The sequence below is a fragment of the Thalia democratica genome, chromosome 7 (assembly GCF_965202585.1).
Source record: "Thalia democratica chromosome 7, ktThaDemo2.hap1.1, whole genome shotgun sequence".
Taxonomy (NCBI): Eukaryota; Metazoa; Chordata; class Thaliacea; order Salpida; family Salpidae; genus Thalia; species Thalia democratica.
Window position 1 is genome coordinate 47,288,672 of NC_139171.1, and position 24,411 is coordinate 47,313,082.

Genomic DNA, 24,411 nt, shown 5'->3' on the forward strand with positions numbered 1-24,411 from the left:
TATCAATAAACTGTTACTTAAACATATCATACTACAACATAAATTATTTACTTACTCATGTTAAGAAAAATTTTAGGTCTAGAAAGAATTAAATAAAAAATGTTTCATTTATTCATAAAAACAACACACTTTATAAAAAATTTCATCTATATAGTACAACATTAAGAAATAGTATGTACAGTGAACTCACATTAATAGTCTTTCAAAGAAACAAAAAACATAGTAAACATAAAATTATTTATTTATTTATTACAAATAAAATCAGGTGTATAATTACAGATTTAAATAATTTTTATTATCTAGAATTTTCTGATTTTTACTTATCAAAAAAAATATTGTAATTAGCAACACCTTACAACAAAATAAAAGTTAAGTAAATACTTTATGTCTTATAAATTACTTGTTACATCAAAATGTTTTTTAAATGCATAATTATGTATAATAACTTAACTTAGATAGAAATTATGAAAAATAAATTTTACTAATAGTATTTACTACTAATTTATAAGCTCTGAGATAGCATTTTTAATGTCTTTCATTTCTTGAGGGCAGCTAGAGTGCTCCATTCCATTGTAAACTTTCATAGTGACATCACGCTGATTAGATTCAAGCAGTTGGTTTGTCATTCTTCCATACTTCAACTTTACCATTGGGTCAGCATCTCCATGATATTGGAGTACTTTACAACTTTGCTGGGTCAATGAATGACCTTCTTTTTTATCAACAAACATCTTATGAAGGGGCAACCAAGTGCTTAAAGCCAGTATTCCACCAAGCTTCTCAGCATGCGTCATTCCAGCATACAATGCAATGGCACCACCTTGAGAAAATCCACCAAGTATAATTTTTTCACTCGGGAGTTTGTACTTCTCCATTTGTTCTTTGACCAAATCTTTGGTAAAGTTTGAGGATTTTTGAATCCCTTGTTTATCTTCTTCACCGTCAAACTCAAGAGCTTTTATGTCAAACCATGCTGGCATTTGCATTCCAAAGTTTAATGTGACAGGTATGTTTGGAGCATTTGGAAATATGTACGAAACGTCAGGATCTCTGATTTCCCTGAAACCTTCCATCCAGCCGGCTCCAGAGTCTCCCAGACCATGCAAGAAAATTACAACTGCTTTTGGTTGACCTCTGGCATCTATCTTGAATGACATCTTGTTTTCGTTTTGTAATAAATTAAAAAACGTTCTTCTGACAGTTGTAAAAGAGTTAAAAAAACAGTTTTTAGTAATATTTAGCATCATTAAGTTTTAATATGTCTAAGTGAAAAAAATGTTTAAAAACTAAATATTGTGTTCAAGTATTATTTTATATGAAAGAAATTACATAAAGACTATTATTTTACACAGAAAGTAACCAAATAGTCTACCCTATTTTAACTTCAAAAGCAAAACAACATGTTTAAACTAAAATTTCAATAACAAATTTTGTAACTTTCTTATTAAAATTACCTAACTTTAATTATATTTTAGTTTTAGATAGACTTTTTTTTATTTAGTTTAAAATAGATAATCTTATACTAGATTGTACTTTCCATAATAATATAATTTATCTCATGTAGCTACAGTTGCTAATAAACTACAAACAGGAAAAAAAAAACAAAGTCTCTAATTCAATAAATAAACTGCTATATAGCCACAAGCTTCATTAAAATACTTCAAAACCTATTTTTTAAACATCCTCTTAAAAACTAAGTTACTAAACATAAACTATTCAAGCTATTTTACATGTTTTTGCCACATGGTATCAATATTAAAGAAATTAAAAAAAAAAAGTTTTCTTAATTGGAAAACAGATAAGTTATTTAACATACTATTTTGTGCTGTAACATCTTGTAAATGCTAAATTAATACAACTGTATGTAAAGCAACTTTGAATTTTAATTGTTTCTAACTAAAAAAATGCTTACATATTTATTATTTAGTCAACCAGTGAGCAGCAAACAGCAAGTGACTTTTTTGTGATAACAAAACTAAAACAAAAGTGATTAGAACTGGGTTTTTTTTTGATTGTTTTTTTTGCGCCTAGAAGTTTAGATGTTAGCTAAGTTGAACCACAGTCAGTTTTTTGCTTTTTTTAAGTGAAAAAATATTTTTAAGTAATTTTAAAACTTAACCAAAATTCAAAAATGAGTTCTATATTCAACTTCCCCCTTCATAACTTATTTTACTCTTTAAACGTTCTTCTAATATTTCATATTTATAATCTAACACACCTTCTTTGTACAAAAAAAACTTGCAAAAAAAAAAAACTATTATTGGCGTAAAAATTAACTGTTGAAGATGAAATACTCATTAAAACACTAAATTATTGTACTTCATCTCCATATTTTAATTTGTTTTTCAAATATCCTTTATATTTGTTTTTGTAATCTAACATATCTATTTTGTACAAGCAAAATTCTTTTGAATAAAAAAAATATTTTGTCTTATACAGTTGATTATGACATCATATTTTTTTTGAAAGATTTAATTTTGTACAAAAGAGGTGTGTTAGATTATAAAAACAAAATATTAAAACGATACCTGATAAAAAAGTAAGTTATGGAGGTGGAAGTACGATTATTTAGTGTTTTTACAAGTATTTTGTCTTATACAGTCAATTTTGAAGTCTATATTTATTATATATTTATTTTTGCAGCTTTTTTGTACAAAGGCGGTGTGTTTGATTATATATAATAGTATGAAATATTAAAAGGATATTTAAAGAGTAAAATAAGTTATGGAGAGGAAATTTGAATATAGAACTTGTTATTGAATGTGTGTCTAACTTGTGAAAAGTTCAATAAGTTTATTTGACAATGAAGATTAGATTACTTCAGGAGATGCATTGGGATCCCTTCATTAAAGAGTGGATATACATATTGTAGGACAAAAGTATTTAGGTTCGGTACTTTTTGGGACAAATAATCTAGTCTGAGTGAACAAAAGCTAGCATGAGTTACATCAAGGTTCCCAAAGGTGGCAATCTTGCCTCTTTTGAGTGATTTAAGGAAGTTGGTGGGGCAATAACTGGTAAGGGAGTAGTTTTAATATATTGGGCAGTTAGAGGGCAATAGCTAGTTAGGTGACAACAATAGATATTCTTTAGTTTGTAATCATGTGTAAAATATTTTTCTATCACCAAAACTTATAAAATAATTTTTAAAACTTATATTTTATATTTATTTGTCTTAACTGAAAAACATAGCTGAAATTTTACTGAAATGTAAAGAGCTTATTTAAATAAAGATGTGCAAGTTAAATATTTCATTCACAACTGGGTTTCGGTGACAAAAAATTGCGACCTTGTTAATATATTATATTAAATTTTCTAAAAAAGAGGTGATTATGAAATTGAGTTTAATAAACCCTGAGTTAACTTAAGCTTGCCTGAGTTGAGGATAAAATTGAATTAACTAAAAGGGACAAACATTTCAAACAAATTAGTAATCGAGGATAAAAAATTTAAAATGCTAAAAAAAATAATAATACATAAAAACATAATTTTTACATAAAAAACTAAATTCAAAAATCTGACCTGAGATTTAGATAAACTTTTTTTTTCTATGGTACAAAACACCAGTCTTAGTCTATCCCTCTACAACTATAAACAATTTTCAAAAGTCAAGCAAATAGTAAGAAACTATCAAATAAGCTGAGTATTGCAAAAAAATCAAAAAAGCCTGAGTAAGTACAAGTTTTTCAAAAATGTCAAACTAGCCAGAGTTCTCATAAGGGTTTTGCAACCCTTTACCATGTCATCCAAATTAGATAAACTGAGAATAAAAAGCTGTAAAAAGACTGGCAATGTTTTCAAAATAAAACATCTCAGGATGTAGTGAAGATAGCAGACTCTGATTGAAAAGTTTTATACTAAACAAATCATTAGATTGATTTTTAAGTTTTTATACTTTCTTATATTTTATTTCTAAGAGCTACAACATGCTAATTAGTCAGATATCAAATTTTTTAGCAGACTTTTTTAAAATTAAATTTTATTCTCAGTTAAAAATATAGTCGAGTTAAGTCTATATTTTGTTGTTTATTTCATTATAAACTTTATGTATTTTTATGTTAGATTTTAAGCATATCTACAGTTAAAAACATTTTATTTTATAGCTCAAATGATTAAGGTAATACGTGGTGTCTTGTTCAAGAAACTAATCATTGTGTCAGGATTATAATGTTATACTACTTTTTGTTATTTTAAAGGTAGAAAAACATCAGAATTAACTCACTCTCCCCTCTACAACGATAAACGTTTTCTGAAGGTCATGCAAGTGAGTTTGAGCTCATCACGTGTTATTCCACCTGCCCTATCTTTAAATTTACTAAGAAAAAATTTTACCATTTTACTTTATAGTGACAATTTAATTTTTTCAACTAAACTATCACTTAAACTGTTTTGTTGATTAAATATACTTAAATGTTTCAAAGGCTAAAATCATTAAATTTAGTTTTTGTTTCAGTACAAACTTTATAAACTAAATTCTCAATGAAACTTAACACTTGAGTTGTATAACTTACTTCAAAAAAGAAAAATTTGAAGGAGAAAAACGCGATCGCTCAAAACTATGGTCAAAGGATTGGTATACATAGAAAAATTCCATTTAAGTATAATAAAAGTTGAAAATACATTTTTAGAAAATGTCTAGTTCTTGACAAGACCTTTAACTGTATCTAATTAGTGTATCTAACTCAATGAACAAAAGGTTTTTTGTTCTCTATGTTCTTGGACTGAAACTTTTTTTAAATTTTTTGTTGTTCCATACACTATAAATTCCTTTGAATTGTTACAATAGCAAAATCACCAAAATACTAATAAATAAAATAACATGAACAATTTTCAATAACCTGTAGGAATTTTGTAGTTTTATATAAATCAATACTATAAAGTGGCTTGGCAGCATAGTATTAGTTTGTGGAACAACAAAAAATCACTAAAAAAGATTTGGTCTAAGGACCTACTGTAAAAAAATCAGTTATCAAAATGACACTACTTGGATACATTATGACGTTTTGTTCAGGAATAATGAGAACAATGATAACTTTAATATCTATGGTGTTAGGCTGGATGTCCTAAAAGTATTTTTCCACACCAATCCATTAACCATACTTTTGAGAGTTCACATTTTTCTTTCTATAAGATCAAAATTCACTACTTGAAATATTAGCATATATTTTTTTAGCTTAAAGCATTCTAATAATAAAAACACAGACTATATCAGACAATGTGAAAATTAAAAGAAAGAAGTAAATGAGAAAGAAATTTTTTTGATGTTTCAAATTAAAAAGAAATATAGTGTTTATAAACATTACTATTTGTTTTCCACTTTGAACTCTCTACTTCACCCTAGCAGATAACTTTTATTTAAGTAAAAAAATTTAAGTATTGAATGTCCAACTCAACACTTTTTTATTATTATTTCATCTTTCTACAATCAAACTGTTACAAGTTGAAAGAAACTTTCAACAATATTAATTTAATAATAGTTGATATTATAAAACGAATTACTATAATATACATTTAACTAAATATCTTCATTAAACTCAGTTAACAAATTTTTACTATGACTAATAATACATACTTTTGCTTTTTTTTAATTCACAAAAAAAAAATACTAAAATTAGACTAAAAAACAAGTCATATAAAAAAAAAATTTAACTATAAGGTAAGTATTGAGTAGAACCTCTTTGAATTTTTTTTTTTGAATACAGGAAAAAGTACTAACCTCGGAGTTAATAGAAAAATTTTTAATTAGCTTTGGTCTTTTCTCATGAAGGCATGGTAAAGTTTGAAAGTCAATAATTACAGCTGTTTTATCACTATAGTAAAGTAACAAACTATAACTAATTTTTTGTTATATTTTACATATAATTAAATTTCATTAGTTATTACTTTAATTGTAACAAACTTACTTTAATGTTAAACTACATAAGTTTTAGTTTACAATGTAGTTTATAATTTTGGCACTTTGTTTGTAAAATTAATACTATTTGTAATGAGATTTTTACATATTAGCTTAATATTTTTTTTTAATAACAAAAATTAAGTTCTTTTTCCGTGATTTTTTGGCTGAAAGCTTTAAAAAGGTTTAGAACATTTTTTACAGTTTAAAATGTTTTTCTTCTGTAACTCAACTTTTTATTTAAAATTATTATTTATTGACTATAACTTTTTTTCTATCAACGTATTTAAAAAGCTAAATACATAAGTACTTTAAAGTACAACAAACTTAAATGTTTTGACTTCCTTGTAAATTAATAAAAATTACAAACAACATTGTTAAAGAAAAATTTTAATATCCTACTTGTAATATTTTTGTAAAGTTTATTTAGTGAGTTTTGTTTTGTGAATGCATTGTCCACAAATGAGAGTTGTAAATTAGTAGGACGAAATTTTCTAATGAAACAACTATATAGTTTAAATTTGTGGCTATAATATAAATGAAAAGTTATAGTAATGAAATTAAAAATATTTTTGTTAGATTCATTTTATATCTTCAAAATAATAAAACAATCTTAAGATAAAAACTAATATGTATATATAAAACTAATTTTGAAAAGTTTATTCAACTTTTTGATCAAAAAAGATCCTACTGCTTGGGATTTTAGTAGTATTTGTCTTAGTTTTATCAAAAGGCGGCGCTTATTACCATGTCTTTTTACCAATGACTCATGACTTATGTCAGACTTGTTAAAATGCTAAGAGTTACTATGGTAATTCAGCAATGAAGCGTTTAAACTATTAACTTTGGTTTGTTTTAAGTTAATAATTTCACGCTCAAGTAAATAAAGCAATGCTATTTGATATGTTTAACTTATGTCCTAGACAAGACGTTAAAAGGCACTCAAGTGGTGTACGTTGTACACTGTACGACTAGATAAACATAAGGTTCTTCGTGCCGTAGGTCCTATGACCAAGTATTTGGAGCGTCTTTTTGTCGTTCAATTAAATATATTAAATTAAACTATGTCAAAAATAGTAAACTTAAAGTTTTTGATCAAATTTTATCAAATAGAAAAACTTTGGTTAAACAGGTACAGTTAGTGCAACTATATTTGTTGTAGGTTTTATAAGACTATCTAACTAGCTAGTTTAACCTAAGACTGACCACCTAGCGGCCGTTTGTAGGTAAAGTTTATTTTTTAATTTTACCCACAAACAGTCGCTTCAGTACTTCGTTCTTAAGCCCGTTTGGTTAGATCTCAACAGCGTTTTCACGCGACTATGCCTGCCTGCTAAGTCCTAGTTAGGACGAAACCGGTTGTAGGTTGTCTCGGATGCTGTTGTTGTTGATTTTTTAGTAAAATTGATTAGTTATTAATAATGTCATATAACTATTTATATTCCTTTTTGAAAATAATCGCTTTTTAGATAAAACTGATATACTTATTGTTGTGAAAAATAATTAACATTTATAATTTTATAGTTTTTGTTTGCTTGAATCAAATATCTAATTTGTAAACATCGTTTTTGTATAGCTAAGTTATTTTAAAATGACTATTTTTATTAAAGTTGTAATTTTACTAAGATTAACTAACTAATGTCAGAAAGTTAATCAATGCTTTATTAAAACTTGCTGGGTTCTTATGAAGTACTTTAATATTTGGTTAATATTTTAAAATATTTAGATACTAATTTGCTTTAGTTTTTATGTACTCTTTAAAAAAAAAACTGCTCAATGCTGACCGGATAACTTTCTAGACTTATTATCTTTGATTATTATAGAAGTTTTAAAATTTTTGCCTTAATAATCTCAAAGCTAAATGTTAAATAAGTTACTATTAAAAAGTATCTTTGTTTATTTAGGGTATATATTTTGTTTATTTGTATAGTATACTTATTAAAAAAAAAAGAGTTTATCATTGAATATTGAGTTAGACATGGTATAATCAAGATGGCAGTTAAATACAGCTGTTTTAATTGTAAACACGCGCTTTAAAGCTCTATAGTAAATTGAGAGAAATTTGGAGAAATAAAAGAAAGTAAAGTGAAAAGTGAGTGGTACGCTGGAGCGCGCTCGAGTTATTCTCTTCATTTAAGAACTTTACAAATAGACGCAAAGTTTTAGCGCAAAAGTGAGAGAGCTAGAAGAAAAAAGAAATTTATAAGCCAAAATCGTACGCTTGAGTAATTCACTTAATTTTAAAACTTTAATAATGCATGTTAATTTTTTAAGTTTTAACTAACTTTCACGTCTTGTCTTATATTTCTTAAAGTCAAAATTTTTTTTTGTTCCTGCAAAAATTTTATTAAAGTGAAAAACTACATAAGTGTTTAATTTACAATTTACTTACTTATTTTAACATTTTTTTTTCTTATGAAAATTTTTATCAAAAAATAATTTGTTTATATACCTTAAATTTTTATTAAATGAAAAAAAATAAGGTCAGTTTAACTGGTTTGTTAAAGATTTAAGCTTAATTTACTTTTTTAAACTAAATTAAAAATATTTTCTGCTATAAGTTTTATAACAATCTAATTATACTAAAGCTTTTGCAGTAAGAATATTCGCAGCTAAAAATGTTAACTTAGTGAAAAGATATTTTATTAGATAATAATGACTATGATATAAAGCAAAGACTGAAATTGTACATTTAAAGGAATTCATGTTAAACTACTTTAATTTGTTTCATAAAATAAAACTTTAATTAAGAGAAAAAAAATCTAAAAGGTTACTAGTATTACTTATTTCATTTATCTTTAAGTTTTAAACCATTTTCAATGTTTAATTTGTAAGTATAGTTAACTAAAAAGTAATTTATTTTTGTAAGTTGCTTATGTACTTCTAGGTTTATTCATTTAATTCAAGTTTCAAAGTTTGTGAAAAAATAAAAACTAGGATATATTGTAATTAAAAAAAATATACAAACCTTCGACACTACAAAATATTATACTAATACAAGCTATATACTCTACATACTTTTTTGATATATATATATAAAGAGCTTGGATTAATTTTATATGTTTATTAATAAAAGAACAAGTGCATAACATAAGGGCAGTTTACAGCACTATGACTTAAACTAATTTGTATTGCAATAACTAGCAGTTATGGCAATTAAAAAAAAATCTATATTGGTAAATAAAGAAAATTGTTTAAAAAAAAAGCTGAATTGAAGTAAAAATGTTTTGTTTAAAAACCTAAAATTTTATATAAAAATTTTAAAAAATACAAAAGTTAATACGGAAATTTAAAATAACAATTTTAAGTATTAAAAAATACTTAATAAAAACTAAGAAAATGTGAAATTTTAAAGTTTGTTAGGCAAAAGAAATTTAGCATAATACTCATATGATAAAAAATTAGCGCGATTAACGGTTGGATTATTATTGAACTTATTATTGTTACTACAAAATATGTAAAAAAGTACAAATAGTCTAAGAAATTTTAGCAATTAATGTACAAAACTTTGTAAATAAACAATTTTGAAATTTTTGAATAAAAAACAGTCACAACAAATTTAAACAGTAGAATGCTTTAACAGTCACTTAAGTAAAAGTGTTTTTAAAATAGTGAATTGACTTTAAATGAAAAGCATTTTTTTTTTTTTTAATTAACTGCTTTTTAACACGCAAAAATTTTGTTGAAATTTTATATTACATTGTTTGCTGCAAACATTGTCAAATTTGAAGGTTTAAATTTGCTGTACTCTTCGTTTGTCAAGATTTCATTGACATCTTGGCTTCTTGGTTTGTACAAACTAGACTTACCAACTTCTTCTATCAATGTATCTGAAAGTGGAAATTTGTCACAGCATAACTCCATTCTTTTGCAGGTTGATCTGAGAAAAATAGAATTTATTATAATTTTGGGTAATAATTGGCTTAAGAATGTAAAAAGTAATTGTAGGAATTTTTTATTACTAATGTTTGAATTGAACCTTTGAATGAAAAAGAGTAATTTATAAACCATACATTGAGTTATAATTTTGTACTTTACCAATATTATATTTATGATAAAAATATTCAACAAACAGATTAACACTATACTTTACTTTATCTAAAAAGACAACAACCTATATAATATTTAAATAATAAGCAAACGCCAAGCTTTTTAACCTTGTACAAATAGTTTTAATTAGAATAAAAAATTTAAAAAACTACCTAAACTAAAATTTGTTAAAAAAGTTCTAGTAACTTTTACTAGTGATATATATTATTGAATTTTACTGATAATATACCGATAAATTTAGCAAAAAAATGTTTCAATTCTTATTATGCATTTATTCTTCCCTTATATTTAAAATAAAAGAAAAAAAATTATATAAAACAAATCGTTGTAATACAAAATATTAATTTAATTGGATTACATTAAAAAAAACAAGTTATTAATAGGGCCTTTATGTCTCCTATAATAAAATATGTTTTTTAAAAGTAAAAATCAAAATGATAAGGTTTGTTGAATAATAACAAAACAAAATTCAAAAATTTCTTGTTTCAAGGATCCGGGTACACAAAAAGACCTCTCGGTCATCGAGTTGCATACCCAACTTTAACTAAAATTAAATAATCTAAATAATGATTAAAAACTTTACAGTTTAAATTACACATTAAAATTTCATTTCTATGAAATAAATAGGTTAAAATAAAAAGACATAAATCCAAATACATTAAATTTTTACTTACCTAATAATCATTAAGGAGTTTAACAAAATATGGCCCATATTAGATTGTCTATTGTTTTTCGAGATATTCATCAAGGAAAAGTCTCGCTCGATTTGCGCGTTACTAAAAGGTATCGTTTGTAGTTTCATCATTAACTCCTTAAGTTCTTGGTATTCAACGCGAACACTGCTCCAAAAGTTAACGTTTGTTGATTTATCTGTTAAGAATAAACTGATAACTTTTTATGTACATAATCAATTGTAAGTGTACTCTTACAATAATAAATCATGTTTTTATTTTATCAGAACTTAGTTTTCGGTAGATTTACAATGTTTACTAAATTACAAAACTTGTTTAACATTAACAATGAAAATTTTAATTTATATTTAAGTAGTAGGTTACTATTGTTATTTTCCTTTAGCTAACCGATACTTGTTTGATGACGTCCATGCAAACTTTTGTATTGAAGTGAGATAGTATCTCTGTGGTTTCCTTCAAACAATTTTTTAATTTTTGGATGTTCTAAAAACTTCTCAATATCCGGCATCCGTCTATTTAAGGCCTTTAAAAAATTATAAGTTTTAATGATATTTAAATAAGTTATTTTATTTTTTGAAGATATATTTAATACCAACTAACAATTGCTAATTTATTCATTATTTTCTTTATTAATTAAAATTTTTGCTGTTTAATAAATATTATAATAATTAAATCATTCTCCTTATTAGAAAAATAAAATCAACAATATTTTGACATATTTCTTAAACTATTAAATAAAAGTCAACACAAAAATCAAATATATGTTAGAAATGAAACTGACTTAGTTTACTAGAACGAGTTTACTGTATAATTATTAAAAAAAATCATAGTAATTCTAACTTTAATTTTATGTAAATTTTAATTTATTAACCTATTAAATTCTGTAAAATAAAAACTTTTTCCTTTAACTGTCATTAAACCTACTTACATCTGAGTAATCTAAAAATGTCCAACTCATTGCATAACAAAATATTTTCTTTTACAGCTAACGTGTTACAAGAATTAATCTATATTAAAAAAATAAAACAAAGAACAATGTGTTTAAAGCTTATTTCATGTTTGAAATTTAAATTTAATGAGCTTTTAGTATTAAAATATTTTTATATTCAACAGAATGTATGTAAATAAATAACAAATTTAAACTTAATTAAATTAACAAAGCTTAAAAGTTATTTTCTTACCTAGAAAACTTTGTCCAAAAGTATCTGTACTCTCATCCAGATAGAAAGAACAATGCTTCACCATAAAATCAGTTATGATTAGTCTTCTGCAAATTGGTGCGAGAGTATTGCACAGAATCATTTTTGCTTTCCTCCTTTTAAGCGTTGCTGATTCGTGAGCTGCCCCAAGTGTCTTCATGACATCTATCTGGTGTTCGCCTGCTAGCAAGTTCCCGTGAAGAGCTTGTTGCAATGCTAACCGGACTTCTGTCTGGCGTACGTTTTCTTTAAGGAAATTGTTGAATTGCTGTTTAAAAGATTTTTCCATCCTAAACTGACTTATTGAGTTGTGGTTATTTGTGACTGGAGATGCGCGTTTATGTCGGTCAGAATAAGAATGAACTTTTAAGTTGCTCTTTTTTGCTTGTAGTTCTACATTGCACCACTTGCAAAAAGCTTTAGTTTCACAATTTGTTGGAGCAATCCAATCTAATAAGTAAAACAGCATTACACATAGTTGACATAACAGATATAACTAATAAAACATTAAACACTATTTATATTTGTTTATAAATAAGTTGTGTATCTAATATTTATTTTATTTATAAGTGAACAATTGAGATTTCAATGATTTAACAAAAACGTTTCACAATAAACTAAACAGTTTAATAGATGTAATAGTGTTGCCTTGTATTTTCAAATTTTTTTCAAAGTATTCCAAAATTCTTACAGAATTTTAAAAGTTCACAATTTTAATCTTTATTTGGTCGAAAATTAGGTTCAAAGTAAGATACTGTGTTAAACAGTATGACAACATTAAAAAGATACTTTAAACTTACAATAAATGTGTTGGTAGATAAAAAATTTTTAGATGAAGAAAAAAAATATTTTTTATATTATAAATTTTTGTGTCAAATCGAAAATTTAACTACTGACAATGCTTAAAATGTTAAAATTTCCAGGTTTTTTTTTAATTTGAAGTTTTTCCGATTTTTTTTCAAAAACACTAACATTCCTGGTTATTTTTTTGGGTTAATTTGACAAATTATAGGCTTCCAGGTAAAGTGGCTAGCCTGATGTAAGCATCACAGTTCAACTTGAGCTAATTAAGTATGTATTTACTTTTAAAACGTGCTTTTTAAAGTTTTGTTTCACTACAAGATCAATAAATTACAATTTTTTTTTAATTTATTTATTCTCAATTAATAAAAGCTTTAGTTAAATCTATCTTATAAATCTAAGCTTACAAATGGGATAATAAATTTGCTTATAATAAAATTGTTATTTATATCACAACTTTTATCAAAAATTTATATATAAATTTAATCAATGCAGTGAAATAATTCTTTTTTGAAATAAAAAAACTAAGTAGATCTGTCTAGTAATTAAATCAGTCAAAGCTAATCTTCTTAGCATTTATAAAATAGTAAATAAAAATTTTCTTTTTGTAATTGAAAGCAATATACTAAAAAATTTTATAAAGAATTCTTGATATTACCACAAACCATTTGTCAGAAAAATGTTTTTAATATTCAAATAAATGTATTTTATGACAAAAATTAAAAAATTTTTTTTTGTTTAACAAACAAAAATCATGATAATTTGTAAGGTGTAAAACCAAAAAAATGTTGTAAATAAATAATTTGCCCATCTCACCGCCTTATGGCCTCTATGAACCATTTTACTTAAATAATAAAATTAGAAATTCAATTTTTGTCTATGAAGCGAACTTTGTTTTATACTAACAAATTTTGGTTTTAATTTTATAATAAAATTAACAGTTTAATTTGTGTGTTGTTATTATAAAATGTATTTTAAGTATATTTATTTAAATAAAGTAGTCAAAGGTTAGTACTAAAGTAAAAAAAATGTCATGCTAAAGTATTGTTAATTATTAAATTATTAAAACAAAATGTTAATTTTTAGGTAAAAAGTGAATTGGAATTTTTGACTTTAGATGATAAAATTTTTTGTGTATTATTGAAATAAAATTACAAAAAATACTTTAAAAACTATTTAAAAATTATTTTTTTTTCAAAAATTACAATGGAAAAATTAATTTAATTCAATAAAAACATGAGAACTTTCCTTTATAATATTTAATAAAAAAGCTCAGTATTAAAAAAAAATTGTTGTTGAATTCAAAATTAAAATACTCAAATGTGTATTCTTAAATACTACAAATTGTTAGAGATAAAAAAACCTTTTAACTCATAAACAGATTCCCAAGACTTCTGGTACCTCATCTTTTTAGGTGGTGGAAAATCTAAAGTTGGTAAATCTTCTTGGTCTGGAATTTCATCTAAAATAATTTCAACGGTTGTTACCTACGAAAATGTAACTGCTAAAGTAATGTGTTTAGTGTGTAACTTAATAACTATTTGTAAATCCAAGAAAAAAAAACCATTAGAGACTTACCTTAACTACTACAGAATAGCATGGTTGCCACAAGTCAAGCTGAGAAATTTTTCCTGACATTTTCCTGACATTTTACTAAAGTTTTCCTGACTTTTTTCAAGATTTTTCTGACTTTTTACTATAATTTTACTAAAAAAGGCATTGAAAATTAAGTAATTTTGTAAAATTTAAGGAACATTTTGCAATTTTAGTCTGACTTTAAAGAATTTTTAATTAATTTTTCACTAATCGAAGGCTTTGAAATAAAAGGAAATAAATAAATTTGAACTGACAATATCTGAGGTTTTTATAAATTTTTTTCCTGAATTTTTCCTGAATTTTTTCAAAAAACCCCCATTTTGACCTGAATTTTCCTGACTTTTGTCATTTTTCTTAGTTTTTCCTGATTTCCTGAATTTTCCTGACTATGTGGCAACCCTGAGAATAGCCACCTGATTTTTATTTAAATTTATTACATGATTTCAAAAAATCTTCAAAAATACACATTTTAGAGTCTAGCTTTAGTTTAAAGTTAAATTAATTGTAATAAACTGTTTGGAATAGTACAAGGTTGCCACTCATGTTTATAAATTTTTCCTGGTTTTTCAAATCTCTACAAGGCTTTTAAAATTACATGTATTTTGGTTTATTTTCAGTTTAAAGTTATGTCTAATATAAAAAACTGTGATAAATAATAAAAAAACATTGTATATGTACTATAAAGTTAATTAAAATGTGTATTATAACTAAAAAATTTTAATTGAAATCTTATTTATATGATAGTTTTTTTGTGTCAAGTTAAAATTGTACTACTTAACATGCTGAAATTGTTAAAAACTGAATGTTTTTCTAAGTCTTTGGTTAAAAATTTCTCAAATTCCAGGTTTTTTTTGCCTTAGTTGTTAAGTATCAGGTTTCCAGGTAAAAACAGATTTCCAGGTAAAGTGGCAATCCTGATAGCATAAGCCATTGAAAAATACTTAAGTTTATTGAAATGCGTTTTATGAAAAAAAGTTTTTTTTGTTGATAAAAAAAAACTTATTTATATGAAATATTTTTGAATCAAGTTAAATTTTATTACCGAACTATGTAAACTTGTTAAGAATTTCAGGTTTTTTAGGTTTATTGTTAAAAAATGTAGGTTTTTTCTAAATTATATCTAATTTCAGCTTTGCTAAGGTTTTAATTGCCTTAATTGTCAAAGTACAGAATTTTTAATTTCTAGGTAAAATAGCAACCCTATAGTTATTATCCACTCTTTAAACAATTTCCTGACTTTTTATTACAATTTTCCTGACTTTTCTAAATCAAATTATCAATTTAAACAAATAATATAATACATATTCAAACACTTGGAATTAATAAAGCCTTCAATTTTATATTTCAGTTTATCAATATTTATAAAATTAGTAGTAAATATTTTACCCTTATTTATGTAAAAAATATTAAAAAACAACTATTCTACAATAAACTATAAATAATTAAACTTAACCATGAAGTTCACCTCTTTTATAATTTATTTTAAAAATTTAAACAATTTTGAAAAAATTATAATGAGGTAAATTATAAACATAAACTTATTACCCAAAACACTAAACCTAGTGTTTAATTAGAATGAAATTATTTATTTACTTAAACAAAAAACAATTCAATTCTAACATATGCTAGATAAACAAACTTATGTGTATTATCATTGTTTTACTAAAAAATGCTACAGATTATCAAACTGCTTACAAAAACTGTTTGTTCTAGTAGGATAGTTTAAAAAAAATTTAATAGAAACATTTTGCAGTTTTATAAAGGATATTCATTTAATTTTACCAGATGAAGGCATTAAGTAATTTTGTAAAATTCTTGGAAATTTTTTCAATTTTAATCACACTTTGAAGAATTTAAATTAATTTTTTACCATTCAAAGACTTGTTTTTGAATATAAGGAATTCAGTGAATTTAAACTGACAAAATCTGGTATTTTTTAATATTTAGTCAAACTTCCTGACTGTTTAAAAAAAAAACCTTACTATTCTTGTTATTTATCTTTTTTTTCTGCTTTTCCTGAGTTTTTTGACTTTTCCTGACCTTGTTTCAACTCTGCTTAATTTACAAAACTAGTTTTAAAAACCTTGAGTTGTACACTAAAACTTTCAAGTATAATATTTTTTTTAGATAAACTACCTAATTATAATAAAAAAAGACTCAATAAATTTGTCACATTAAAAATTTTAAATAGATTTAATCTAAGCAAATAGTAGTTTCAAGTTTGTAAACAAAAATAATAAATTATATTCAAATTACTTTTAAGTGAAATCTATGTCTTAATAAAATAATTTATAATGAATCTTAAAAAATTATAATAATCAAACTTTATTTTTAAGTTTAAAAATTCAAATAATTTGATAAAAGTAGGATATAAGAAAAAATAATTTGTCTATTGCATCTAATTTTTGGAAAAAAAAATCAAATAATAAATTAATTTAACATCGATTAGTTCCAAAGCTACAATGTTTTTAGTTTATTAACCATTTAAATAAGTGGAAGATACTTTTCTTTAATTTTTCTAACCAAACATTACCTACTACTACAAGGTTAATAGGTAGTTATGATTAAATTAACAATAAAGTGAATAAAATTAACCTTATGAAAATAAAAAACATAAACTTACATTTAAGGCATTCATACTTATAAAAACAATATGCTTTTAAATATGTTGGTGTAATTGAATATATGAAACTTTTACGTTCTCAACTTGTAAAATACAGCTTTTGCTTTCATAAGAAATTTTAATTCTATTGCCATGCTTTTTATTTTTTATTCTACTGCGGGGATTTTGTGCTCTGCGATTTAGCATCTCTAAATGTACTCAATTTGTACTCAATTTGAGTACATATAACTGCCATTTTAATGATTCGTTCATCTTTTGAAAATAAAAACAGTTGCTTATGTTGTTTGAAGTTTTATATAAATAGTTACTTTAACACGATACGAATGTGATGTACTTTCTGTACATTAACTCTATTTAAAAAAATAATTTTAAACACATGAACTTTATGATTTATGATTTTTAAGGTTCACCTTTAATGATAATAAAAGTTAAGTTTGATTAATTATAAAACGTAAGAATTTAAACCTTTTTCAACACATGTTTGCGTTGTCTTTTAGAAAAAAGATTGTAATTTTTTTTAAGTCTCATTGTTGTTAAACTGATTCAGTTGTAAAACATAGTTTTAAATTAGGGGAGTTTTTTATGTGATTCTTTTATAATAGTAAATTAGGTACATTAATATTTTTCCTGTTAATGTTTTTGAATTTGGGATTTGGTTTAAGTCACATCAGGCTTATGACAAACATACTTCAAAACTGTTTTTAATAAAAATTACATTTATTTCTACAATTAAAAGCTGTTGTAATAGTGTAATTGATTTTTAATTAAACAAGCGGTAGTTAGTTTTATTGTTTTTCTACTTACTGTATTTTTTGTTTTCTAATTTTTTTATAAAACTTAATACTTTCTGTTAGATTTTGGTTTGTTCGAGTTTACAACAGCTGATTGTAGTTTCACACTGGTGGCATCATCACATAATTGGATTGTTGATGTGTTTTTTGTTGCTGTGTCTGCAGACTTGTCCTGGACAAGACGTTAAATGATGTCCATGGTGTGAGACTCAATAACCAATAATTTTTTTCTTACCCCAGGTACTTGGACCAAAATTTTTGAGCACTTTTTTTGTTGTTCAATAAACTATATATCAAAAACTATATACATGCTTGCGAATTTGAGCTTCATGATTTTACCACACTTTGTGGTTTTCAGTATTCAGATTTTAATGTGAGTGAGTGTTTGCCAAATGCGGTGTCACTAAGGGATTTTTTTTGTTATAGATAGTTTTAGATAGTAAAGATTGTAATAGGTAGATTTTTTTTTTTGGTTAGTTTAATGTTAATTTTAAAGGGTAAATAGAGTTACAGGTGATGACAATTTGTTTGCTTGACCTTTAAAAAACGCTTATTGTCCTTGACAAGACGGTAAAAGGTATCTGTGGTCTACGATTTGATAAGCAAAAGGTTTTTTTGTACACCAGGTCCTTGGACCAAACATTTTAGTGCTTTTTTGTTTTTCAATAAACTATTGTATTGTTGTAGAGGTAAGAGTAAGTCTGATGTTTTTCTACCATAAAAAAGCTACATATAAACAAGTTTAGTTGTAATTGTATAAAATATTTAGTAAACTAGACAAAGCAGTTTTGTATAAGCTTTGATTTGATAAACCTCATTGTGTGCTTAGCCTTTCATAAATATAGTATTAGTATTGTGTCTTTTCCTTAAGTTAATTTTTATTGACTTGATTCAAATAAAGTTAATTAGACAAAAATATGTTTTTAGAATTTTGAAAAAAAAAACTTTATTTTCAAGTAGATTCTAACTAAAATACAATACATTATGAATAATGAAGAAAATAAAATCAGCAATAGTTCACCTCAACAAGTAAGTAATTAAAAAAAAAAGTTCTTAAAGCTTGCAAAAAAAAATATTAAAAAAATCTATAAAAGTCAAAATAAATCTGTTTAGTATCTAATAAAACTAAAATATGACAAATAAAATGATACTGCAAGCATAGGTTTTTATTTTTTCACTTAATTTTATTGATTACATTAGCACTTAGCATTATTAATTTAATTATAATTTAATTTGTTTTTTAAAGTAAGAATTTACACAAGAGTTTTATAAAAGTTAGCATGTATTACTTATGTTGAATAGAAAATATTAAACTATGATTATTTTAGTATATTAACGTTTTTTTTATAAAGTAACCATTGGTAACTGCAAGAGTGTTGTTATTAAGTAGAATTGTTATTTATAGTTATATCATTTCTGTAGAAATAAAAATCTACAATGTACTAATTTAAATTGAAGAAAAAAATTTAAACTAGTTTTAATAGTTTATTAAAATGAACTAATAATCAAGTTTTTTTAAAATTTAAGATGCATCTAAAAACACTAATTATTTAGATTAAAATTAAATTGGGACTTAAAAATAATTGAAACTATTATTAATTATTTCAAGGTATTGTTAAAATAAGTTTTAACTATTTTATTTAGAAAATTTTATGAAATAAATTTTAAATGTAATGTATTGTAAAAAAGAACACTAATATATTTTCCTTTCATACTTTAAAAATAATACTTTGTATTTGTGTTAAAAAAAAATCATAACCTACACTTAAAACTTATTTAATCTTAGTGAGAGTTTATCTATACCTTTTTAGTTTTGGTTTATTTGTTAATTACCAGTTTTATGAGTGATGCTGAATAACACTTTCTAGTTTTTACTGTTTAAACTTTCATTATAAACAGTTAAGCAAAAACCCATAGAAACTTAAGTAAATAAATATTGTACTGTTGTTTATTAAAACTGTTACTAAAAAATAACTATAATTTTATAAGTAAAACAAGTATACTCGAGGTTGTTGCTTTTTTAGGCTGGAGAGAATTGGTCTGTAGATGATATAAGAAAACGATGTGATAATTGGACACTTGCTGCTGATGCAGGGGTTATTTGAGTTATGATTACATATTGTCTTATACTAAAAGATGTATAACAAAAAAACCTACCAGTATTTCTAAAAAAATAGATAATGTATAAGTTAACTAATATAGTTAATTGTATAAAGTTTAGAAAAAAGTCTGTAAATTCTATTTATGTAATATAATTTTATAATTTTTCAGCTTTTAAGTTACATGGAAGCTTTTACTACGCGGCTAACTAAGAGAGCACATGAAGTTTCGAACGAAGTATCTCAGTTAGTACATAACACTCGACTGTCAGATGCAAAACTCCAGACTGCTATCTGCAATTTTATGTCTATTAGTGATGTGCAGTTTGTAGAAAATGTAAGTTAATATTAAAAATCACCAAGACATTGTATATTAAAGCAATCAAAAATTATAAAGTACATATTTTAAGTTTACAGAGTTTTAAAAATTCATTTTTTTATGTACTTTTATTAAAATCAAATGCTGTGTGATTTTATAATGGTGCTTTTGTAGAACACTTTGAATTTATTAAATAGAAAGTGACATTGTGAATAGTTTTAAAACACTTTAATCTTTGAACTAAACTATAAAATGAATATATATTTTTGTTCTATTATAGATGCTTTATATTGAATAGAAAGTTTACTTGATTATTAATAAACAATTTTAAAACCTTTTACTTGAGTTAAAGGGTGCTTTATAATTATATTGTGTTTTTATAACATTATAAACTTATTTACAATTATATTAAGAGTATGCACACTATTGTTTTAGTTATGTAGACATTTATATAAAAAGCACATTTAAAAATTATCAAGTAGTATAACATAAAATTGATGGAAAACTTTTGCAAGCTTTATAAAAGCTTTAACTTATAAAAATATTTAACGTTCTAGATAACACTACACATAAATTAATACTTTTATTAATAATATAAATTTTAGAACATTTTAAATTTAATTCTCTACTTTGTATATGTTGGATTAATTAGTAATGTATATTTGTATAGTTATGTAATTTCCCTTAGTATTTTGTACATATGTTTTACTTTCAATACTCGTAATAAGAGCACTTATAATAATACTCGTAATAGAGAGTTTATGACGAAGACAACCAAGCTGATGAAGAAAATGTAAATGAAGCAAAAGAGCAGCCAGAAACAGAAGATGATCTACAAAAAACAGTAAGTGTTTAAAAATTATTATTTTGAAAAACTCTGTATACTACTTTACTGATATTTAAAAATACTTTGTTTTTGACAATTTTCCACATTCTTTATTATTATTTTGTTTTATTTAAGTATACTTTGTTACAAAAGTATGATTTAGAATATTTAATATTACTTTATTGTTTTAAAAATACAAATAAATCAACATTTTTTAGAATAAATATATTTATATAGTTTTAGTCTGTGTGTGTACAATTGAAATGATACTTAGGTAATCTTAAACCTAAATACCTTTAAAAATAAAAGAAGTTAATCAATTTTGTTTAAACAAGCGTAAACAACCAGTTAAACAAGCGTAAACGGTCAGTTAAACAAAAAGAAAGCACAATTAAATCTCATAATTCAAAAACGGCTTAATTAAATAAACACAGTTAAATCAGAAATAAAAGTTTATTGCTTGACTTAGGCTTGTAAATATGAAAAATAGGCTTCATTTTAATTAGATCATACACATAAAATCATTTTCTTATCCTATTAAATCAGGATACTTTTTTGTAAACATTTGATTCTATACCAAATGTTCAGCCATTGATATAGATAAAATCTATAAAGTACTAGGCAAGACCTTAAAGGTATCCAAGTGGTGTGCGATATAATGACCAAAAATTTTTTTCATCTACCAGATCCTAGGACTAAATATTTTGAGCGCTTCTTTTTTAATCAATAAACAAACTGTACATTAGGGTGCATCTGCTGCTCCGACCTTCAGGTTTCCAAGTGAAAGTTCTTTCAGCGTAGAGAATCACATAAATGAACAATACAAAAGATATTGGCTTCCTAGGTTATACCACCCTTGCGCACTTTACATTTTTCTGAAAACAACCCCTATGTAAATTGCATGGGACCTTAAAAATTCAACTTTCAAGTTTTTAGCTGAAGTTTTTTTACATGTAACAATCATAACAGAAAAAAATTCTACTAGTTTTAAGACGATTTGAAAAAAAGTTTTATAGAGGCATTTTTATTCTTCTGTACTTTTTATCATTTTAAAGTTTTTTTGAGAAAATCAAGAAGGGCCTTCATGAAACTTTCTTCAAATCATTTTAAAACGCAAAGAATGTGTTTTTGTGATGATTGCTACATGTACAAGTTTGCTGCTAAAAACTAGAAGGTTAAATTTATAAGGTCTCATACAATTTACATAACAGTTGTTTTCAGAAATTTTTTTTTAAGTGATCTACAATGGTAAAAGTTAGGAAGCCAATACTTTTTGTGTTGTTTTCTTATGTTATTCCCCACGCTGAAAAAAGTTATAATTGTAAATATTTTTGAGGGGCAACAGTTGCACCCTACTGTACATAGCATTCAAAGTTACAGTACTCACAAACTTTGAATATTTATAGAACTAAATAAACAATGAACTTCACTGCACGACCAACAACAACAGCATCTGAGACAATCCTACGACCGGTTTCGTTCTTTTTAGGACTCATCAGGCAGGCTTTCTCGCGAGAAACTGTTGTTGTGATCTTAAGCGGGCTTAATCTCAACCAAGCGGGCTTAACTGCAAATGCACTGAAGTGACCGTTTTTCAGTAAAGTCCAAAAAGTTGACTTATAGAACTTAACACATTTTTGAACATGCTTTTTTGTTTCTCATTTCTAAATGCCTCATTTTAAACTTAACTATTTGAAAAGCGGTTTTTTAGTTTGTAAACTAAACTACTAAAATAAATTTTTCAAATTGAGTTGATATGGTACTTACCTATGGCAAAACTAGCAACACTTGAATCTTTTTAGTCCCAAAGTATATCTTACTGTTTTATTGCTATGTTTTAGATTTTAATAATATTTCAATCAAAGAGCTTGGTAATCCATTCTATTGCAGTCATTTGTATTAATACAATAAAGTAACTGATCAGATATTTTTTATTATTATTTAAAAATTAACGCTGTCTGGAAAATTAAAATTATAGTTCAAAATAATTATAAACAATTTTTTTAGTGTTTTGGTATCAAATTTGATTATCTTATCTTAAGGTTTTGGTAAAGTATTTAAACATGTAGTTCTAAAAAAAAATATATATCAAAAGTGTTTTCTAATGTTTTGAATTTTAAAAGAAATGTATTACATTTTTTTTTAATACTATTTAAAGAAATAGTAATAGTTTATTTTGTGTGAATATATACTTTTTATTTTTTTCATTGATTAAAAAACTTTTATAATAAGTATTAATTAGAGCTATAGAGTTATCAAGTACTTTATTTAATATAAGATTTGTACATAATTAATTGAAGTTATATAAATATTGTTTTAACATTTAATCTCAAATAGAAAAACATTTTATATGGTATTACTTTAAAACTTAAATTTGTAAAAAAATCTAATTTAGAGACTATTAATTATAAATTAATTTTTTGTTTAAATTGAAATAAAATAAAAAAACTATATGCAGTATTATTTATGTTTCTTATTAAAGGTTAAGGAGATCGCGCACGCAGGTTTGAAGGTGATCGAGGATTGTTACGACGTGCTTCAAGTCGACGCCGACGACTCCGACGTTGAGTCCGATGAAGAAATCGAACCTGAATTCATACTTGAAGCTAAAGTAATTTGTTTGTTCACAATTCGTTGCTTGTTGTTCGTTTTCAGTTTACTTTTGTTACGTATTATGCTACTATTAAAAAAAACTATGAAAAAAGACTCCCGGAAAAAACACAAGTAATCAAAGATAAAAAAAAATTTTTGTAAAAAACTCTACAAAAACTAAATAATATTTATTTGATAGTTTATAACGAGTAAATTAAGCACGTTTTATAGAATAATTTATTAACGAAACGTAACAAATGTTACATTACTTCCGAAATCAAAACTGTGTAATGCATTACATGAAGACAATTTTGGCTGAGTTACTTTTAAAGATAAATGTTTACAAAGTTAATTACAAAATTCAAGTTTTTTATCTAAATGATAAATAAGTTACATAAAAAAAGTATAAACATTTAAAAATGTCTTTATCAGTAAAAGTAGGAAGAGTGTTTAAGTTTTAAATATATTTAAAAAGTATTTAAAACTTAAATGATTAAAACTAAACTCACGCAACTTTTCTTAATTCATTCATCAAAAAATCGTTAGAAGATTATTATAAAGCTATTGTATATTGCTCGTTTCCTAACGTAAAAACAGTATGTTTGAAAACAAAATAAAAACGTTTATGAAAGGATCCTTACGTCATAAGACCTCTTCCCCACTTGATCGGAAGCAGAGCATTCATAGAAAGCGATGACGTTGGAGTTGGTGATCTGGTTGATACTGAAGGTGTGTTAATTTTTTTTTTTAATTATTTTCATGGAATTACTACAAAGTGTTTTTTTACTAACATAATAGATTTGTAAATCTAAACTTGACCAGCATAAAACTTATTTTTCAAAAATTTATCTAAATCAGAATTTGTATTTTCAAAACTACGTTTATTTATCCTTTAGAAAAATCGATCATTTAAATTTAATAAACTCATTG

At 24.6% G+C, this 24,411-nt stretch overlaps 3 protein-coding genes across 4 annotated transcripts in view; 1 reads left to right on the plus strand and 2 right to left on the minus strand.

The window, feature by feature from the left end:
* Positions 1–96: 96 nt before the first annotated feature.
* LOC145840249 (acyl-protein thioesterase 1-like) lies at positions 97–1,258 on the minus strand. The gene has a single exon (XM_082947440.1). It carries the CDS (start codon positions 1,245–1,247, stop codon positions 498–500), a length of 750 nt encoding a protein of 249 aa, XP_082803566.1. The 5' UTR covers positions 1,248–1,258; the 3' UTR covers positions 97–497.
* An 8,307-nt stretch (positions 1,259–9,565) lies between these two features.
* On the minus strand, positions 9,566–11,152 carry LOC145840999 (uncharacterized). Its single transcript, XM_082948359.1, has 3 exons — positions 11,023–11,152; positions 10,618–10,813; positions 9,566–9,773 (listed from the first exon to the last, which is right to left on the minus strand). The coding sequence occupies exons 1-3, from the start codon at positions 11,141–11,143 to the stop codon at positions 9,584–9,586; spliced, it is 507 nt and encodes a 168-aa protein (XP_082804485.1). The 5' UTR covers positions 11,144–11,152; the 3' UTR covers positions 9,566–9,583.
* A 7,419-nt stretch (positions 11,153–18,571) lies between these two features.
* Positions 18,572–24,411, plus strand: part of LOC145840333 (uncharacterized) — a 38,646-nt gene continuing 32,806 nt past the window's right edge. For both annotated transcript variants that reach the window (XM_082947557.1, XM_082947558.1), the window contains exons 1-6: positions 18,572–18,674; positions 19,670–19,741; positions 19,917–20,081; positions 20,818–20,907; positions 23,372–23,500; positions 24,114–24,210. In XM_082947557.1, coding sequence (XP_082803683.1) covers positions 18,630–18,674; positions 19,670–19,741; positions 19,917–20,081; positions 20,818–20,907; positions 23,372–23,500; positions 24,114–24,210 — 598 coding nt within the window. In that variant the 5' untranslated portion in view covers positions 18,572–18,629. The remainder of the gene's footprint in view (positions 18,675–19,669; positions 19,742–19,916; positions 20,082–20,817; positions 20,908–23,371; positions 23,501–24,113; positions 24,211–24,411) is intronic.

Excerpts from the sequence above, each read along its gene's own strand:
- LOC145840249 (XM_082947440.1), bottom strand. The coding sequence starts at position 1,247 with ATGATGCTAAATATTACTAAAAACTGTTTTTTTAACTCTTTTACAACT.
- LOC145840999 (XM_082948359.1), bottom strand. The coding sequence starts at position 11,143 with ATGCCGGATATTGAGAAGTTTTTAGAACATCCAAAAATTAAAAAATTG. Across the intron at positions 10,814-11,022 it reads ACGTCATCAAACAAGTATCG|ATAAATCAACAAACGTTAAC; the intron begins GTTAGCTAAAGG and ends TATTCTTAACAG. Across the intron at positions 9,774-10,617 it reads AACTCCTTAATGATTATTAG|ATCAACCTGCAAAAGAATGG; the intron begins GTAAGTAAAAAT and ends TATTTTTCTCAG.